The sequence below is a fragment of the Protopterus annectens genome, chromosome 7.part0 (assembly GCF_019279795.1).
Source record: "Protopterus annectens isolate FY-2018-M chromosome 7.part0, PAN1.0, whole genome shotgun sequence".
Lineage (NCBI taxonomy): Eukaryota > Metazoa > Chordata > Ceratodontiformes > Protopteridae > Protopterus > Protopterus annectens.
The window spans coordinates 927,611,879-927,630,241 of NC_056739.1; the positions used below are offsets into that span (position 1 = coordinate 927,611,879).

The window sequence follows — 18,363 nt, forward strand, 5'->3', positions numbered from 1 at the left end:
AGGAGGGAAAAGTCAATGTCCTGTCCTTGAAATGTCATTTAAAGGACTGCTAAGGGAGTGCATCTTACAGTGCCTTTGAGTTTTGGGTATGACATGAAGAAAAGCTAAATGCTAAAATCTTTTGGCAATTCATTTAGGTATTGTTAAAGGACTAATACTCCTAATATATATATTTGGACTTGATTCTGTTCCCCTCCTGCTGTCACTGCATTCTGCTCTGTCTCATAGCCATTTCATATCAACGTAGTAATGTTAAGACAGTTTCCTCAGCTGACAAGGTTCGTAGCCACATAATGTTTTCAGTATTATCTTTATAGTCTTCCTTTTAGTTTCTCTCAAAATAAACTACTCTTTTACCAGATACATTACAGTGTTGTTTGCTTCCTAATAGGCAAAGTATTACTTAGAGCTTCATTTAAAGGAGTACAAAGTAAGGAGCATATGGGTTGGGAATGTGTCTGTTGCCAAATAGCCTTTGTGCAATTTTCTCCACAGCATTTGTTTTGGAGCCATACCTCTAAACCTCTCAATGCAAAAAACTTGGATAAAGGTAAAAATAAAGTAGGGAATAAAGCCCCAGAATCAGCGATCTCAGCTGATCAGTTCAGAATGCTGTGACTGCAGAACATCATTTGTTGGCATGCTGATTGCAGTATTAAATGAATTTGACGTTTGCCACATGACATATATTTGATGTGGATGTTTGAGACATGTTTGAATGTTGTATGAGTTACACAATTGAAAATATTAAGACATTTGTGTTCCTGTCCTGTGTAACTTCCTGCTTCCTCACTGACTCTGTTAGACTGAAGTCACAGCTTTCAAAACCTCTAGAGTAAAAACAGGAGATCTATTTACGTGTTTTACATTTGTTAACCAGGAAATCCAGCCGGGAGGTGCCATTTTCTTTGGAGTCCCATGCAGAGAGACCTTACAATAATAAGAATAAATAGTATAACTGAAGTCAGTTTAAAGGGCGCACAGTTTGCATAACAATATGTAAGAACAAAAATTTTATAACATAAGAAACAGTAATGGATTTGTACATCCCTTTGATAGCCTTCCATGCCATTTCTCTGTTACTCTGCAAAGTAAGTATATGAGCATTTATCCTAGTTTTTGTATAGGCAGTTTCATTTGTTATAGCTGACAATGCATGGCCAAGCCCATAAGCTGTGTATTATAGTGGCAGTCCAGTCCTGTCATGTGTTTATGCATTGTGTGGCCAGTAACAGAGCAGCAAGTGGTGCCCAACACACTGTTGTCGTAGGATTTTTGCTGCTGACTTCTGCAGTCTTTCACTTTCTGTGCTTTGCATAGTGTGCTCAGTGTATACTTCAGCTGTTCTTTGTGCTATGAGTACACGTGCATTTTTTGTGTCATGGAATTGTTTAGGGAATGAATAGCCTCATACTTGACTGAGCCTGGCCTTGCCTGTTTTATTCTTCCTGCATACACTAAGTTTAAGCTTGGCAGACTGGGTGACGAGCTGTAGAGGGAACTTTATAATTTAAGCATGGAGTAAATGCCCTAGTGGGGATGGAGGGGGCTCATTTTTCTGGTGCTCAGATGCAACACATTTGTAAGTTACAGAGCCACGCATCTGTTAACTGAAATAAGGCTGTGTGTGATGTTTGAACAGTTTTGCTTGGCATTCAGAAGGGTGGTATTAGTACCTGCTGTGCCAGCATTTGCTGGTGTATCATCACAGCATGCGGATTATGTTCTAACGTTGCAGCCTTGATGATAAAAGTGGAGACATGAGTAAAGAGAACCACAACAAGCATGACTGGACCACTGTGAAGTAAAATTAATTGGGCCATCATAAAGTAGAATTAATAAGAAAGTCTCTTTTTTGACAGGCAATTACACTCGTAAAGACATTCAGTCAAGCCTCGTAAGACCATGGAATGCTCTTCCAGTACTGAAATTAATACCTCTGTGTCACTCTTCTTCACATTTGCTTCTTTACTTGAAATCTGCTCTGCACTGAATTTCGTTAATTAAACATTAATGTAAGGATAAGACTGGACTCTTTGGTCCTTTTAACATAAAGATGGACTTTAGGAAGCATGTGTCCCCTATGCAGAATGTTGTCCTTGCGTATTATGACACAGTCTACTGTCACATTTAATTAACTTGCAAAAAAAGCTTTAGCTCAGCTAGATGGATGAAACTCCTCTGACGACTACTTCCTTTGAACTTGTTTGTCTCATAGAAATGATACACGTCGCATGCATAATGCATAGGTTTGTGTAAGTCGACTTGTACAAAGCATAGTGAATTTACATATATTGCAGTAATATAAACGATCACTGAAAGTATATGCAAATTCCAAAGAAAGAAAAATGGACTGCATTTAAAGCAAAATTGTATGGCATCAAAGAGCCTCATAGTACAGGTAGTAATGACATAAAATTGCTGTGCTTGACTATGTGTTATTGTATGCTTTCCTTTTAAGCTGATTGTACAACATACTCTAAATGGGTGGCTGCAGTGGTGCAGTAGTTACCATTGCCACGTCACAGCAAGAAGTTCTCCTGTTCAATTCTCGGCTGGGGTGCCTTCTGTGTAGAGTCTACATGATGTCCTTCAAGAATGCAACTGCAGTCATAACATATGGGTTGTCCTGCCTCAGGCAGCCCTCGGTCGGCCGGATTCCAAAGTCTGGGTCCGACATCGGCTGATGTCGCATTTCTCTCCAACGTCAGAGCGGCTGGAGTATATAAGCATCAGCCGACGCCATTTTCTTCAGTCTTTCTTGCCGCGCGGTGCCCGAAGCAGAAGCAGTTCGCAAGTGCCGGTCGGTCAGCTCCTGTATTCTTCGAATCCGAAGTCATCAAAAAAAAGCTAAGTACCCCGTTGGGGACCTTTTCCTGCCTCAGCCAATGTCAGAAATTACTGAAAAAGTTAACAATTGTCTGTCTTGTGGTAAACAAATACCTCATAAGGATTTCCACTCTTTCTGTCTTCCTTGCCTTGGCCCAGACCACGACGTCTCGGCCTGTGTCGCCTGTGCTCGCTTCAATAAGCGCACTCTCAGGCGCCGGGCAGAGTTCGCTGAAGACTTTTTCGGCGATAAATTTGCTTATACAATGCCGTCGGAACTTCCGACATCGCAGACTCCTAAGAAACGAAAAGACCGGGACCGACATCCTCGGCCCGCGTCTTCCACCGACTCCACGCCAAAACCTACCGCGAGTGCTCCGGTTCCCCCTGAGACGGTTATTTCACCGCTCCGAACCGAAGACACCGCATTACCGATACCTCCGATACCGGAGGCCACACCGACGCCAGTTATAGATTTTCCTCCGGATACTGAAACCGAGGAAATGCCCGAGACCATTGCTGTAGATAAGGTCACGCCTGCACGTGGAGCTGCTAGGCCTCCTATGGCCATGTCTATTAAGGCCTACACACGTGCTAAGGCAGCCAGCAAGACCAAGCACCTTACTGCTAAAGCCTTACCTCAGCCTACTCCTGAAGCACAAATCATGACTATGGCCGCAGACTTAATTTCCATGATTAGAGGTTCACAGGCCCATCCTGAGAGGGTGTGACGGATCCACACAGTCTACCAGTTTTTGCTATGCCTCGAGCCACGTATCACTGTGTATGTTTAATTATTGCCAGATTGATTATTGCTAGTTCTTGATATGCCACTACCTCACTATATGCTGCTAATACTGAAACAATACAATATGCTTAAGAGCAGGCCTTGCTCACTGATTACTGGTATCATTGAACTTTTGTTAACCTATAAGTTGTTTATCAGCTTAAAAGATGTTTACCAGAATGTGGGGATTTCAAAGAGGAACTATATCACAAGATTGTGAGCTAACTGTTCCCTAAAAAGGGAAGTAGGGCACAAGACCAGACATTACTAGACTTGTTTACAACTTAGGAAATGATCTGTAATTTTCTAAAATATTCCATCAGCTCATGATGAGCCTGTAATGTCAGATCTTTCTACAATATTCTGTCAACTCAAAAAGACTATAAAAGCTCAAAGGCTAAGATGAAAATCATCATCAGCATCCGGATTTGATCACAGCACCAGCCTGAACTGAGCTTAGAGACATTTCGCCAGTGTCGGCCTTGCCTTGACTGAACAGATAGCTGCACTGGATAGGATTTGAAGTTTCCCTATCAGTGGCAAAGATGATTTTGTTTATGCATATGCTTGTAAGTACATGATTTATTAGTTTTTGTTTATTTAGTTTTAGCCTTACTGTACTTTAAGAAAAGTTTTGCTTAATAAATTAATAAGTTAAGTTTGAGCCTTGGTGTTTTGTGTCATTTCTATTCCTGTATTAACCTCAGATTTTGAAGTAACGGACTAATACACTTGGCGTAGTCGGCAGGATCTGGGGTTTGCAGTAGAGATGTCACAACAACAACCAATGTTTTTTCCTTTAAAACACCTAGGTATAGGTAAGAAGGATGTTGCATTAAGCACTCCAAATAAGTTGGGTGTTGATGCTACTTTGACAGCATTATTTGGGAAGTGGGATCCTCTTGCTAAGGTATTGAGTCAAGTTTCTCCTCCTCCTTCCCCAAAACCTTTGCAGGAAAGACCTAAGGCAGATCCCGATAGCCTAGCTAGAGCTTTAGAAGGGTTAAGATTGGATGATAAGGGAAAAAAGGTGAAGGAGGGGGTAGGGGCAGCCGGGTGGCTGTTCTTTGAAGCAATTCAGGAATTAGACAGAGATGTAGACTCACTAAAAGAAAAAGTTTCAGAATTAGAAGAGCGATGTAAAGAACTTACACACACACATAGATTAGATAGAGATGCCTTGGAGAAGGCAAACATGGCACTTGTTAAAGTAGGGGAGGAAGCTGAGCACTGGAAATCTAATTCAGTGACTTTAGCTACTCGGATAATACAACAGCGTAGACAACGAAATGGGAGAAAAAAACGCCATCCACCCTCAAGGCCTCTGGTTCGTGCTTTGCTGTGTAAGGCAGAGTTTGATCCTGAGAAGTGGGAAGGTGATTTCCCCTCAACAGATGAGGGTGATAGTGATTTTGAAATAGTAAATCCTCCGTCAGTGGAGGCGCCCAGTTATTGAGAAAAAGGGACAGTGGACTGGAGGGCAGCACCACAACAATGGGTGGAGGTGCGGAGTTATACAAGCTGAATTATTGAATATAATCCAAATCTATAAGCAAAGGCCAGGGGAAACTGTTTTGGCGTGGTTTCTTCGGGTTTGGGACACAGGGGAGAAGCGGTGTCTCTAAATGCTGAAGAGATGCACCAGTGTGCATGTCTGGTGTTTCACCCACGCCTAAAGCAAATAGTAAATAATATAGATCATGGTGATTCCCAGGTGAATACACTGGTGGTGTGGTTAGCCTCGGCTTTCCGCGCTACTTGGCCAGATGCTACAGCAGTAGCTGATGAACATAAGCCTTGGAAAACAATAGCAGAGGCCATACAGCAGTTAAGAGAAATGGCTATGTTGGCTGCCGTTTACTCAATGGAATTGAGGGATGGTGTATTGGTGCTTCCGAGAGGGCCAGATGCACAAATTATGACTAGTAATATGAGGAGCAAATTAATCAAAATGCACCACAGTGGTGGAAGGGGCAGCTGATGGCTGCCCTGGCAGGTGGTGTAGGTCAGCAGATATGGGACGTAATAGCCACTCTAAATCAAATGGCAGAATTAGTGGAAGAAAAGAACAGAGAAGAGCTAGAAAGGCAAATGCGGAGAAATCAAAAGATAAATCTGGAGAAAAGGTTACGAGAAAGCAAATGTTTCTGGATCTGTTGAGGTGGGGGGTTGGAGCTACGGAAATAGATGGGATAGCTACTGAAGAATTATATAAAAGGTGGAAGCAGAAACAAAAAGAAAAAGGTTCAAGTTCTGAAAGTAAAAAGCAAACCCTACAAAAGTCCAACCAGGAGTACCAGTGAAGGGAAGGTAGGATGGAATCAATTATATCCTGACATCCCTACTGATGAGGAGCTAGCACAGTGGCAAAGGGGAATTTAATGACGAGAGAGACTGGGAGGGAAGGAATGGAGAACCCGGTCGAAAAAACAGAGACAAATTGACTAGTAGGCGGGTCCCCAGTAGCTAGGGGTACAGTAAGAGCAATTACACCTGGGGACCGACGCCTTACGCACCCCTTACCATTTTTGGAAGGAGGGCCACAACATGTGATGGCTCTGGTAGACACAGGATCAGAAGTAACCATTTTGCAGGCAACCCCGTAGATTTCGTGGACAATATGTAGAAATTGATGGTTATGGAGGGCAAAGACACTAGGTACCAAAACCAAGATTAAGATAGCTTTTGGGGATGGTATTCCTATTTACATTGAAGCAGTGATAGCTCCAGTACCTGAACACATTTTAGGAATAGATGTGTTAAAGGGTAGAACTTTGGAAACCACTGTAGGGCCATTTAGGTTTGGAGTGCGGCATTGTTCAGTCAACGCAGTTAAGGCTGTAGTTCGAGGCAATGCTAAGTGGGAACCGCTTTGTATCCCCACGCCTAAAACAATAGTGAACATCAAACAATATCGTATCCCAGGTGGGCACGCTGAAATTACTGAGACGATCCAAGAACTGCTTCGGGTTGGCATACTTGAGCCAACAGTGAGTCCATTCAACAGTCCGGTGTGGCCAGTAAGGAAACCTGATGGATCATGGCGAATGACTGTAGATTATCGAGGTCTGAACAAGGTGGCCCCACCCTTAGCGGCAGCTGTTCCAGACATTGTTACGATCGTGGAAAGATTGTCTTCCTCTGCTGGACCATATCATGCAGTTTTGGACTTGGCAAATGCCTTCTTCTCCATTCCGATAGCAGAAGAAAGCAGAGCCCAGTTTGCTTTACCTGGGAGGGAGGCAGTATACCTTCCAAGTGTTACCTCAAGGATATCTGCACAGCCCTACCCTGTGTCATGGACTAGTGGCTAGAGACCTAGCCAAGTTACAGCTAGACAAAGTGACTATTTTTCATTACATTGATGACATAATGATTACTGGAGAAAAATCTGAGGTGGAGACCGCATTAAAGACTGTAGTGCAGCACCTTCAGAACAGAGGGTGGGCTATAAATGAGAATAAGACACAACAAGGGACATCAGTAAAATTCCTTGGTATGATTTGGAACGGAGCGAAAAGGGAAATTCCTGCAGCAGCACTGGAGAGTATCCAGAAAATTGCAGTCCCAAAAACGAAACAGCAGGCACAGGCCTTTTTGGGAGCAATGGGCTTTTGGAGAGCATTTGTACCTCATCTTGGACTGATTTTGCGACCCATTCATTATGTAACTAGGAAAAAATGTGATTTTCAATGGGGTCCCAAGCAACAAACGGCTTTTGAAGAAGCAAAAAAGGCTCTGCAGCAGAGTGTGGGGCTGGGCCCAGTTGATCCACAACAACCTTTTGTCCTTGAAGTAACAGTTGCCAATAATATTATGTCTTGGGGGCTGTGGCAGAAGGATGACATTGGGAAAAAGAGACCCTTGGGATTTTGGTCCAAATCCCTAACTGGAGCGCAGGTGAGATACAGCCCCCTTGAGCAGCATGTACTGGCGGTGTACACAGCATTGATTCATGTAGAAGGGATAACCAAACAACAAACAGTGACAGTTAAAATAGACTACCCAATCCAGGGGTGGTTACGAGACAATACCTTAATGAAAACCTTGATAGCACAATCTTCGACCGTACAAAAGTGGAAGTGGTATTTACAGGAAAGGGCCAACATCGTGCCTGGGGTGTCTCAGGTACAACAACAGTTGGCTGGGCTGGTAATTCTGGATGATGCTGATGCGATAGAACAACAGCGATATGAGCTCCCACAGTCTCCAATAACTGAAGCATTACCATTTGATAATTTAGATGCAGAAAAACAAAAATTTGCATGGTTTACTGATGGTTCTGCCAAAATTGGATCAAATGGTAGGACCTGGACTGCAGTGGCTTATTGCCCACGAACAGAAACTGTGTTATTTGATGAAGGTACTGCCGGTTCAAATAATCAGGCAGAATTACGAGCTGTTGCCCTGGTCATCGATAGTTTATCACCGGAGGACGAAGCATACATCTATACTGACAGCTGGGCAGTTTATAAAGGACTGACGACCTGGTTACCTGCCTGGCAGCAACAGGATTGGAAGGTCCATGGCAGACCTCTGTGGGGAGGTTCAGAAGATTGGCAACGGATTTGGGAAAAAGCTCAACAATGTAAAATCAGTGTTGGACATGTAGATGCCCATGCATCACTTGTAACAAATGAAAGGAGGCATAACCAGCAGGTAGATAAGATGGCCGCGGTACGTGTTACTGAAGAGAAAGTCGAAAGTGCCAGTATGGCAAGATGGGCCCATGATCGGAGTGGACATTTGGGAAGAGATGCGATAGAATGGGCCCGAAGGCATGGTATGCAGTTAAATAAGGAAATAACTACGGATGTTATAAAACAGTGTGAAATTTGTCAAAGAAATAAACAGAAGCAACTACAAGCAGAAGCATGCGGACACATTCACAGAGGCAGCCGCCCAGCACAAATCTGGCAAATAGACTTTATTGGTCCTTTACCACTGGATCAAAACCAGCAATACTGCCTAACGATGGTGGACACTTATTCAGGATTACTAATGGTGTCCCCATGCAAAAAGGCAAACCAGCAAGCAGTGTTAAAAGGATTGAATAAATTATGTGTGACATATGGGATTCCCGCTGAGATCCAAAGTGACCAAGGCAGCCACTTTACAGGAGCAGAGGTCCAAGAGTGGGCAAAGGAAAATGGAGTTCGATGGGTACTGCATATCCCATATCATCCCCAAGCTGCTGGTTTAATTGAAAGGTATAATGGGCTCCTTAAAGAACAAATTCAAAGAATACGAATGATGGAACATTGCGAGGCTGGGCAAAGGTACTAGAATTAGCTGTGAGTCAGCTGAATAACAGACCCCGAAAGCATCAAGGAACTCCCTTGCAAATGCATATGAGTGACATTCGATCTAACTGCTGTGTTTTGAAAATAGAAAAGCTGAATCCGAATGCCATATACCCTCTTCTGACAAATACTGATCAAACTCGATTCTGGCTATGTGCATTGACTGAACAAAGGGTGCCAGCACAAAATATGGCATTAGTTGAGACAGGCTGGAAACTCTTTCTCCCAGAAAATTGGCACTGGGGGCAAAAAGGGCTATTAGGTGAAAGTTGGGAGGTTTTTACATTATGGGAGCCAGAACGAGAAGTGGTAGTGAAGGCTGTCAATTTAGATAACAAGACACAAATGATTCAGAAAGGACAACCTTTAGTAGAAATTTGTATGCATCAAGATGCTGTTATTCTACTACAAGACTGTGATACTAAACCAAGCAAATGGCTGGGAGTGAAAGTTATAGTGACCACACCTAATCAGCCAAATGAACATGGGACAGTAATTTGTGATGGACCTGGTGATACTGTTTTAGTATTACTTGATTCTGCTAAACAACCATTGTACTTTCCTCTCCATAGATTATTGCCACTGTTTGGGAAGGAGCCAACCTTTTCCGACGACAACACTTAGAGGGGCCATATAACTGTCTTGATCCTGTCCCTCTATTCGAAGGGGAAGATGTTGCAAATTTGACAGCTGACTGTGACTTTTATTGGAAATTGGGAGACCATTTATATGCAGTGACACCGAAGCCCGCCTTAACTTGGAGCATCACTCAGACGGAAAACATTACAACTGTATGTAGACTGAACTGTGATAAACATCCTGAAAAATGTGTTTCCAACCCTTTTGGAGGTCTGTACCAAAGGTTAAACGAGTCGGGATTTTCTTTAGCTAAGTCTCCATTAGATTCCTCCTGCATAGCTGAATTTCAAAGGGAAAATGACACTGCGGAAACCCTATCTCCGGACTTGGAGATATATGCCATGGACAATAGTTCGACTGTATTTAATGGTTTGGGACATGTGGTAAGATATACCAGAGGATGTAAAACTGTAAGTAGCGCTAGAATTATACAACGTATTAAAATGATAGTTAACATGTCAGCAGTGGATATTACCACCAGGTATCCACATTGTAAAATTGCACAATTATGGCCAGTTGATTCTTTGCATATCAAATACAAACATTACAAATATAGAAGAACTAAACGCGATGTAACAGGTATTCTTGGTACTGCACTAGGTGCAGTCGGAACGGGGACTGGATTCCTAAACAGTGTAGATATAGATACCCTACGTAGCAAGTTGAGCCGTTTGGGCATTGACCTAAATATGGCCTTTAAGCTACTAGCAGACCATGATCCCGAGTTGGGACAAAGAACTGTAGACAGTATTTTAACTCAAACTGTCTTGTGGAGGTGGATTGAACATACAAATACATATACAGAACAGATTTTAGATAACCTCACAGCAGAAGTAAATCAGACTTTTTGTATTTTATCTCAATTGGCTGCCAACCAGCAATATTTGCAATTCACTCAAACTTGGGGGGCTAAAAAGGCAGCCCATTGGCAAAAGGAACTGCAACTGTATCAGTGGTTAAAGCCAATAGATTTTACATGTGAAAATAAGTCTTGTATACTGATTTTTGACTATCTTGCTAGTAAAAAAGGAACAAAGCAGGTCTGTCCATTTGTTACATTGCCCTTGCAATTTGGAAATAATTGGTGGGTACCTTAAATTGAATCCACTTTAATTGATTATAATGATGTACCCGTTGATGTGACAAGTTGTGAAACCTGGCCCCAGGGGTGGGTGTGCATGATAGTGAAGAGGAAGCCTCACCCATGCTTACATAATGGAACTGGAGAATGTATCTGGCACAGGTATGTAGTAAATGGTACAGACGTCTACCAGCTAAATGATACCACTGTTTGTGTGATATCCTCCTGTAAATTAGCCTGGAGTGATGGAATGATCACAACTAGTGGAGCATACTGTAAAAGTAATATCCATGCAATTATTGATTTTTGTACTGGAGAATTGATTAGACTGACTAGATGGATGGACGTCACATTTAATGCTAGCATAGAACCATTACATACTTAAGTGGCCATCTCTAGTCCACCCGGACTTTCAACAGATTAAGCAGGAAGGACAAACAGTGTTGCAACTGTTAAATAAAACACTAAATGATGCGCATCAAACAGTGATTAAAATGATTAAGGATAAAGGTACCATTGTAAAAATTGCAAATGAAATACAGGATATAACTGTTTCACATTGGTATGATGTTTTTATGTGGTCATCTAAGGCTTCAGTGTGGTTTAATTTGTTATTGCATCCTTTACTTTTGACCACAATAATCTCTGTGTTATTTTGCATAATATCATGCTGTATTTATTGTAAGGTGATGAGAAGGTACAAACTGATGCTGTCAGTTTTAACCATTATAAGGATACAGCGTTCGCTGCTCGATGCAAGGTGGCCTGTGACGGATCCACACAGTCTACCAGTTTTTGCTATGCCTCGAGCCACGTATCACTGTGTATGTTTAATTATTGCCAGATTGATTATTGCTAGTTCTTGATATGCCACTACCTCACTATATGCTGCTAATACTGAAACAATACAATATGCTTAAGAGCAGGCCTTGCTCACTGATTACTGGTATCATTGAACTTTTGTTAACCTATAAGTTGTTTATCAGCTTAAAAGATGTTTACCAGAATGTGGGGATTTCAAAGAGGAACTATATCACAAGATTGTGAGCTAACTGTTCCCTGAAAAAGGGAAGTAGGGCACAAGACCAGACATTACTAGACTTGTTTACAACTTAGGAAATGATCTGTAATTTTCTAAAATATTCCATCAGCTCATGATGAGCCTGTAATGTCAGATCTTTCTACAATATTCTGTCAACTCAAAAAAGGCTATAAAAGCTCAAAGGCTAAGATGAAAATCATCATCAGCATCCGGATTTGATCACAGCACCAGCTGACATTTCGCCAGTGTCGGCCTTGCCTTGACTGAACAGATAGCTGCACTGGATAGGATTTGAAGTTTCCCTATCAGTGGCAAAGATGATTTTGTTTATGCATATGCTTGTAAGTACATGATTTATTAGTTTTTGTTTATTTAGTTTTAGCCTTACTGTACTTTAAGAAAAGTTTTGCTTAATAAATTAATAAGTTAAGTTTGAGCCTTGGTGTTTTGTGTCATTTCTATTCCTGTATTAACCTCAGATTTTGAAGTAACGGACTAATACAGAGGGGATCCCAGCCTCCTTCTGATAAGAGGCCCCGGGTTGAACCCTCTGACCCTATCCCTTCAGATGAATATTCTGAGGACTCTGTTCACTCCGATGGCCAGGAAGAGCTCTTCCAGACCTATGAGGACTCGGATGCAGAGGATTCCATCCCCTCGGCTTCCCCTCCTGAGGATATTTCTTTTGGGGACGTTCTGCATACCATGAGGGAACATTTTAAGTGGCAAGGCCAGGAATATTCTGATTCCAGAAAGCGCATTCGAACCTTCCTTAAAAAGCCCCAACACAGGCCCCTGGCTATACCTCCTGTGCTTGATGTTTTGGATGACCTATACTCTGACTCCAGTGTTACCCCGGATACTCTTCCTCCTGCCCCAGCCAAGCCAGACAGATATTATAGGGTCCCAGAAACACATTCTCATTTCTTTAGGGCCCATGCTGTTGATTTAGAAACTATTTCACAGGGACCTAAAGGGGTTTCAGCATCCACCTCCAAAAATCCCTTGCCTTCCAATAGGGAAGCTAGGTCATTAGAGAGATGGGGGAAAAAGGTCTACACCTCCACTACTTTATCTGTGAGAGCTCTGAATTGCCTCTTTCATATGTTTCAATATCAGGATTACCTGTTAGATGATTTACAGAAAACATTGGCCTCTCCTGAGCCTTTAGACAGGAAGTCTTTGTAGGAAGCTGTACATAATTATCAGCAAGTCAGCAATCACTTTCTGCAGTGTGGATATGATGCATTGGAAGCTTCATGTAGGGCAGCTATGACAGGGGCGGTCATTCATAGACATGCATGATTAAAAGAACAACCTCTACCAGATCATGTTAAGGCAAAACTTCTTGATGCACCCTTGGAAAAGAACAAGCTTTTTGGTGCTAATGCTAAAGATGTGTTAAAGTCCATCGAGGAAAAAGCAAAATCAGTTCAGACGGTCAAAGATTTCCTCCGGGTTCAGCCACCCAGATTCAGCAGGAATTGGCCTTCTAAAAACTGGTCCTTTCCTAACCCTGAAAGATTTCAAAGGGGTAAAAACAGGCGTGGCCGAGGAAGAGGACAATACAGAGGTTCTTACAGGGGACGACAATGGCAACCAGCAAGCCAAAGAAGTGACACAGGGGTCTCCTCTGCCCCATAGGGACAATCTCAATGACTTTCCTCTACTTCCGCTGACCAAGGAGCAAATAGAAGCTCCCTTGGGCGGAAAATTATCTCTGTTTTCAGACAATTGGCACAGATTGACAAAGGACAAATGGATTTTGGACATTATAGACCAAGGTTACAGGTTCCACTTTCATACCTTACCAAGAAAACAAGGCATGCCAAACCTACCACAAAACCAGAGGGCAGAGGCTATCAAGTAAATTTCTCTGCTTGCTCAGATCAAAGCAATAGAAAGAGTTCCACAACAAGAACAAGGCCAGGGGTTTTACTCAAGACTGTTCCTTGTTCCAAGAAAAGAAACTCAATGGAGACCAATACTGGATTTGTCCGCATTAAACACTTTTCTCATAGTACCAAAGTTCAAAATGCTGATTCTACAGCAACTCCTTCCCATGCTGGGCAAGGGGTCTTGGCTGATTACTCTGGACCTCAAGGAGGCATACCTACATGTCCCTATCAGACACAGCTGCAGAAGATACCTCAGATTTCTTGCAGGGCCAGAGCATTATCAATTCTCAGCATTGCCATTTGGCTTATCTACTGCCCAGAGTATTCACAAAATGCCTGGCTCCAGTAATTGCTCATTGCAGGCTCCAGGGGATCCAAATTTACCCGTACCTGGACGACTGCCTCATACAAGCGGACGACAAATTGATTTTGACAAAAAACTTGAACTATGTCATACAATTGCTACAGGCTCTGGGATACACAGTCAACTTCCAAAAGTCAAGACCAGCCATCCCAGCAAATAACCTTCTTAGGAGCCAATCTAGACACAGCCTCTCAAATGGCTTACCTGACAGAAGACAAGCAAGAGAAGTTAACTCATTATTTCAAAGGTTTGGCAAAACTCACCCAGATGACTGCAAGGAGATTCCTACAGGCCCTGGGTTACATGGCATCCTGCATTCTCCTGGTTCCATTAGCAAGACTACACATGAGAAAGCTTCAATGGTACCTAAAAAGCCTATGGTCTCAGCACAGCAACAACCTAGAGACAACCATACCGCTCATTCCATGCCTACAAAAGGAATTCCTATGGTGGGCCTCGGTAAGCCAGGCAAACACAGGTATGTCATTCAAAAAACCTCAGATAACACAGACCATGACCACAGATGCCTCAGACCTTGGATGGGGGGCGCACATGGAGGGCAGATGTATACAAGGACAATGGACTCCAAAGGAAACACATCTGCATATAAACCAAAGGGAAATGCTGGCAGTAATGCATGCCATCGAGGCCTTTCGACAACAACTTCAGCAAGGCCATCTACTGATATGGACAGACAACACCACTGTGATGTGGTACATAAACAAGCAAGGGGGCACCCATTCTTACCCCCTTTGCAGACTGACAATGAATCTTTGGGAAAAATCACTGAGCCTAAACATACAGTTGCAATCCCAGTTTGTTCCAGGCAAAGACAATGTGCTGGCGGACAGCCTAAGCAGGAATTTCATAGATCCACACGAGTGGAGGTTACATCCAAAAATCTTCACACAACTCACCGCGACATGGGGCAGGCCAGAAGTAGACCTATTTGCCTCCCACCTCAACCATCATCTACAAAAATTCTGTTCAAGGACATATCATCCACAAGCTTGGAAAATAGATGCTCTTTCATTCAACTGGAACTTCCTAAAAATCTATGCATTCCCACCTCTGCCACTGATGACCACAGTATTACTAAAGATCAAAGCAGAGAGGCCCAAGGGGATCCTAATAGCTCCAGACTGGCCAAGACAACACTGGTATCCACTACTATGGAGCATATGTCACAACAAAAAGTGGGCCCTTCCCCAATGGCCCCTACTTTTGACTCAACACAACTTCAAAACAGTGCATCCAAACCTTCAGACGCTGCAGCTAACAGCCTGGGAGATCCCATGAATAACCTCAATCTATCTCTCGCCAAGGAAGTTCAGCGGATATTAACAGAAGCTCGAAGACCATCCACCAGAAAGGTTTACTTAGCAAAATGGAAGAGATTCAGCATTTGGAATACCAGCAAGTGACATGATGCATCATTATTGAACATCCCACTCATCCTGGAATATTTGGCAGATATGCTACAGAATGGACTCTCATATTCTTCCATAAAGATACATGCTTCAGCTATCTCAGCTAGATATAACACTGATCCGCCTGTGTTTTCACATCCTTTGTTAAGGCAATTCCTCAGAGGAATCAAGAACATTAAGCCACCAAGAAAGGCTCCAGTGCCAACTTGGGACCTCAACTTTGTCCTAGAAAAACTGACTCTACCTCCCTTTGAGCCAGCAGCTTCAGTGGACTTACAATTTCTCTCATGGAAGACAGCTTTCCTGTTGGCAATTACCTCAGCAAGAAGGGTTTCGGAACTACAGGCCCTAATGGCAATACCACCGTTCATAATCTTTCACAGAGACAGGGTCTCCTTAAGAACCAACCCTACTTTTATGCCAAAGGTGGTATCTAGGGTTTCTTTAAATCAAGCTATTCACCTGCCTACTTTCTTCCCCAATCCTGAGAGCAAAGGGGAAAGACTGTTGCATACCTTGGACATTCACAGACAACTTCGCTACTACCTGGACAGAACCAAGACCAGTAGGAAGTCTGATCAGCTTTTTGTAGCTTACGCCCCTGGAGTATAAGGAAAAGCAATTTCCAAACAGACTGTTTCAAAATGGATTGGACATTGCATCAGATTTTGTTATTCCTTCCATGGGAAGAATGTTCCAGCCAGTGTCAGACCACACTCCACCAGAGCTACAGCTACCTCTACAGCATTCTTAAGAGGGGTGCCTACAAAAGACATTCTAGAAGCTGCTACATGGAGCTCCGTGCATACATTCTCCAAACTCTACAATTTCCCTTTATACTCCAGATCCAGAGCAGGCTTTGCTTCGGCAGTCCTGCAGGGTTTGATTGCCACACCATCTCTTTCCTAGAGCATTCCTCCTCCCCCAGCTAAGCTATGGTATTCAACCCATATGTTATGACTGCAGTTGCATTCTTGAAGGACATAGTACAGTTTTGTACCTACCATAAATGTAGATGTCCGATAGATATGCAACTGCAGTCGGATTTTCCCTCCCTCCATACCCCTCTATGCCTTGGGTCCACTCCTATCCCTGTTTCTCTTAGCTGGGGATATCTGTTATGGTGTATCTGTTTATTGCTTACTTATTTGTCTGGAATCCTGTTTTTGTCTTCCAATTTGATTACAGCCTTCCTTGGAGGGCACCTGGCATCTGGGGCAAGAAACACTGAAGAAAATGGCGCCGCTGATGCTTATATACTCCAGCCGCTCTGACGTCGGAGAGAAATGCGACATCAGCCGACGTCAGACCCAGACTTTGGAATCCGGCCGACCGAGGGCTGCCTGAGGCAGGACAACCCATATGTTATGACTGCAGTTGCATATCTATCGGTCATCTACATTTATGGTAGGTACAAAACTGTACTTTCTCCCTGCTGTCACGTGGGTTTTCTCCAGGTGCTCCGGTTTCCTCCCACATCCTAAAGACATGGTGCAGGTGGATTGGACACTCTAAATTGGCCCTAGGTGTGAATGTGTGCATGTGTGTGCCTTCTGTGGAAGGTTGAGTGCCAGGCTGGCAACTCGACACCGTAAAACTCCACTGCCACTCGTTCTGCGGACCGTTGTTATGCTGTGGCAATCCCTAATGGGAAAAAACAAGAGGAGGAGGAGAACAGCATACTCTGAATATTTGAATATATCTCACATGGTACTTAAGGTTACTGAGATTATATGTAGCTGTGCTTATGTAAAGTCTGATGCATTTGGCAAGAGCTTGTCCATGGCCAAGCAGCATGTTTGTTGGGGAAGAGACATACAAGCAAAATGTGTATCTGCTCTACCAAGACTCCTTGTTAATAAAAAAAAAAAAAAGTAGTCATAAAAATAAAAAAACACTCTCTGATACTGTGTTAGCACACAGGCTGTTAAATTTTTGTGTTGACTTTAGCCACAGTAATTCTATACATTTGGTGAATATGTGTTTTTAGGAACAGAATGACTTTGACATTTAATATAGGGGATAATCTTTTGAAGTAACATTTTCAATGCCGTGCTGTTCTGTACAGATACACTCCATTGCATATAAGGATGGACCCCCTGAAGGGAGCAATAAGCACCAGCTCTCCATCTAGGGGTAGGATTTGGGGTTTCTACTTGCACTAAGGAACCTCTCATTGGGTACGTGGATCCTGGTCAAGAAGCAAGGTATCATCTGTTTGTTAGTGAGGAATCTGAGAGTGGTTGTTTTACCACACACACTGATGTACATTCTTGTATTATTTAGGGCTCCCTCATCCTTGTATGCCCAAATTCCATAACATTGACGAATATATAGTGCCTGACCCTAGCCCATGAATGTGGACTGTGGTCTCAGAAGGGATGCACCACAAGATCCTCCTTCACTGAAGAGGTAAACCCACCTGGTATAAGGGGCACAAAAGGTTTTTCCTAGTACCCAGGAGTGGAAAAGAATATTGTATGTATGTATAGGTTTCATAGATTCATGGGTGAATACTAGGCTAACTGTCCTGAAGGACCATTTTAAGCCTAGCCAATAACCCAGGTTGGAATCAAACCCTGTACCTTGTGTCTGTATGGTAAAGACCTGAAATTATGCCAAACCCACCCACCCCCTCAGCTAGGCCCTCTAGACATAAGTGTCCCTTTTCAGGGTCAAACCACTAGCACTGTCCAGCTAATTGACTTGCTCAGAGTCATATATGTTTGGCAAATGGTGGTGGAAAGAATCAATTTCTGTACCGTGGGCAACCGGAATTAGCTCATTGGCAGTCCAGAGCCTTAATTATCTGTGTTACTGGCAAGACAGAGTTATTGGAGGAAAAGTGGAGGATGAGAATCACAGGGGTAAAAAAAAAAAAAAAAAGAGGAAATGATAAAAAAGTTAAGGAAAAAAGTATTTCTAGGTTTACAAAACTATGGCTTCAATACCTATATCACAGCTGGTAATGGAATGTAAAGTCTTACAGT

The 18,363-nt window shown here is 42.9% G+C and overlaps 1 protein-coding gene across 1 annotated transcript in view; it reads left to right on the forward strand.

The window, feature by feature from the left end:
* Positions 1-18,363, forward strand: part of PTPRG (protein tyrosine phosphatase receptor type G) — a 3,415,981-nt gene that overhangs the window by 1,773,849 nt on the left and 1,623,769 nt on the right. The window contains exon 5 of the mRNA XM_044077514.1: positions 9,311-9,334. Coding sequence (XP_043933449.1) covers positions 9,311-9,334 — 24 coding nt within the window. The remainder of the gene's footprint in view (positions 1-9,310; positions 9,335-18,363) is intronic.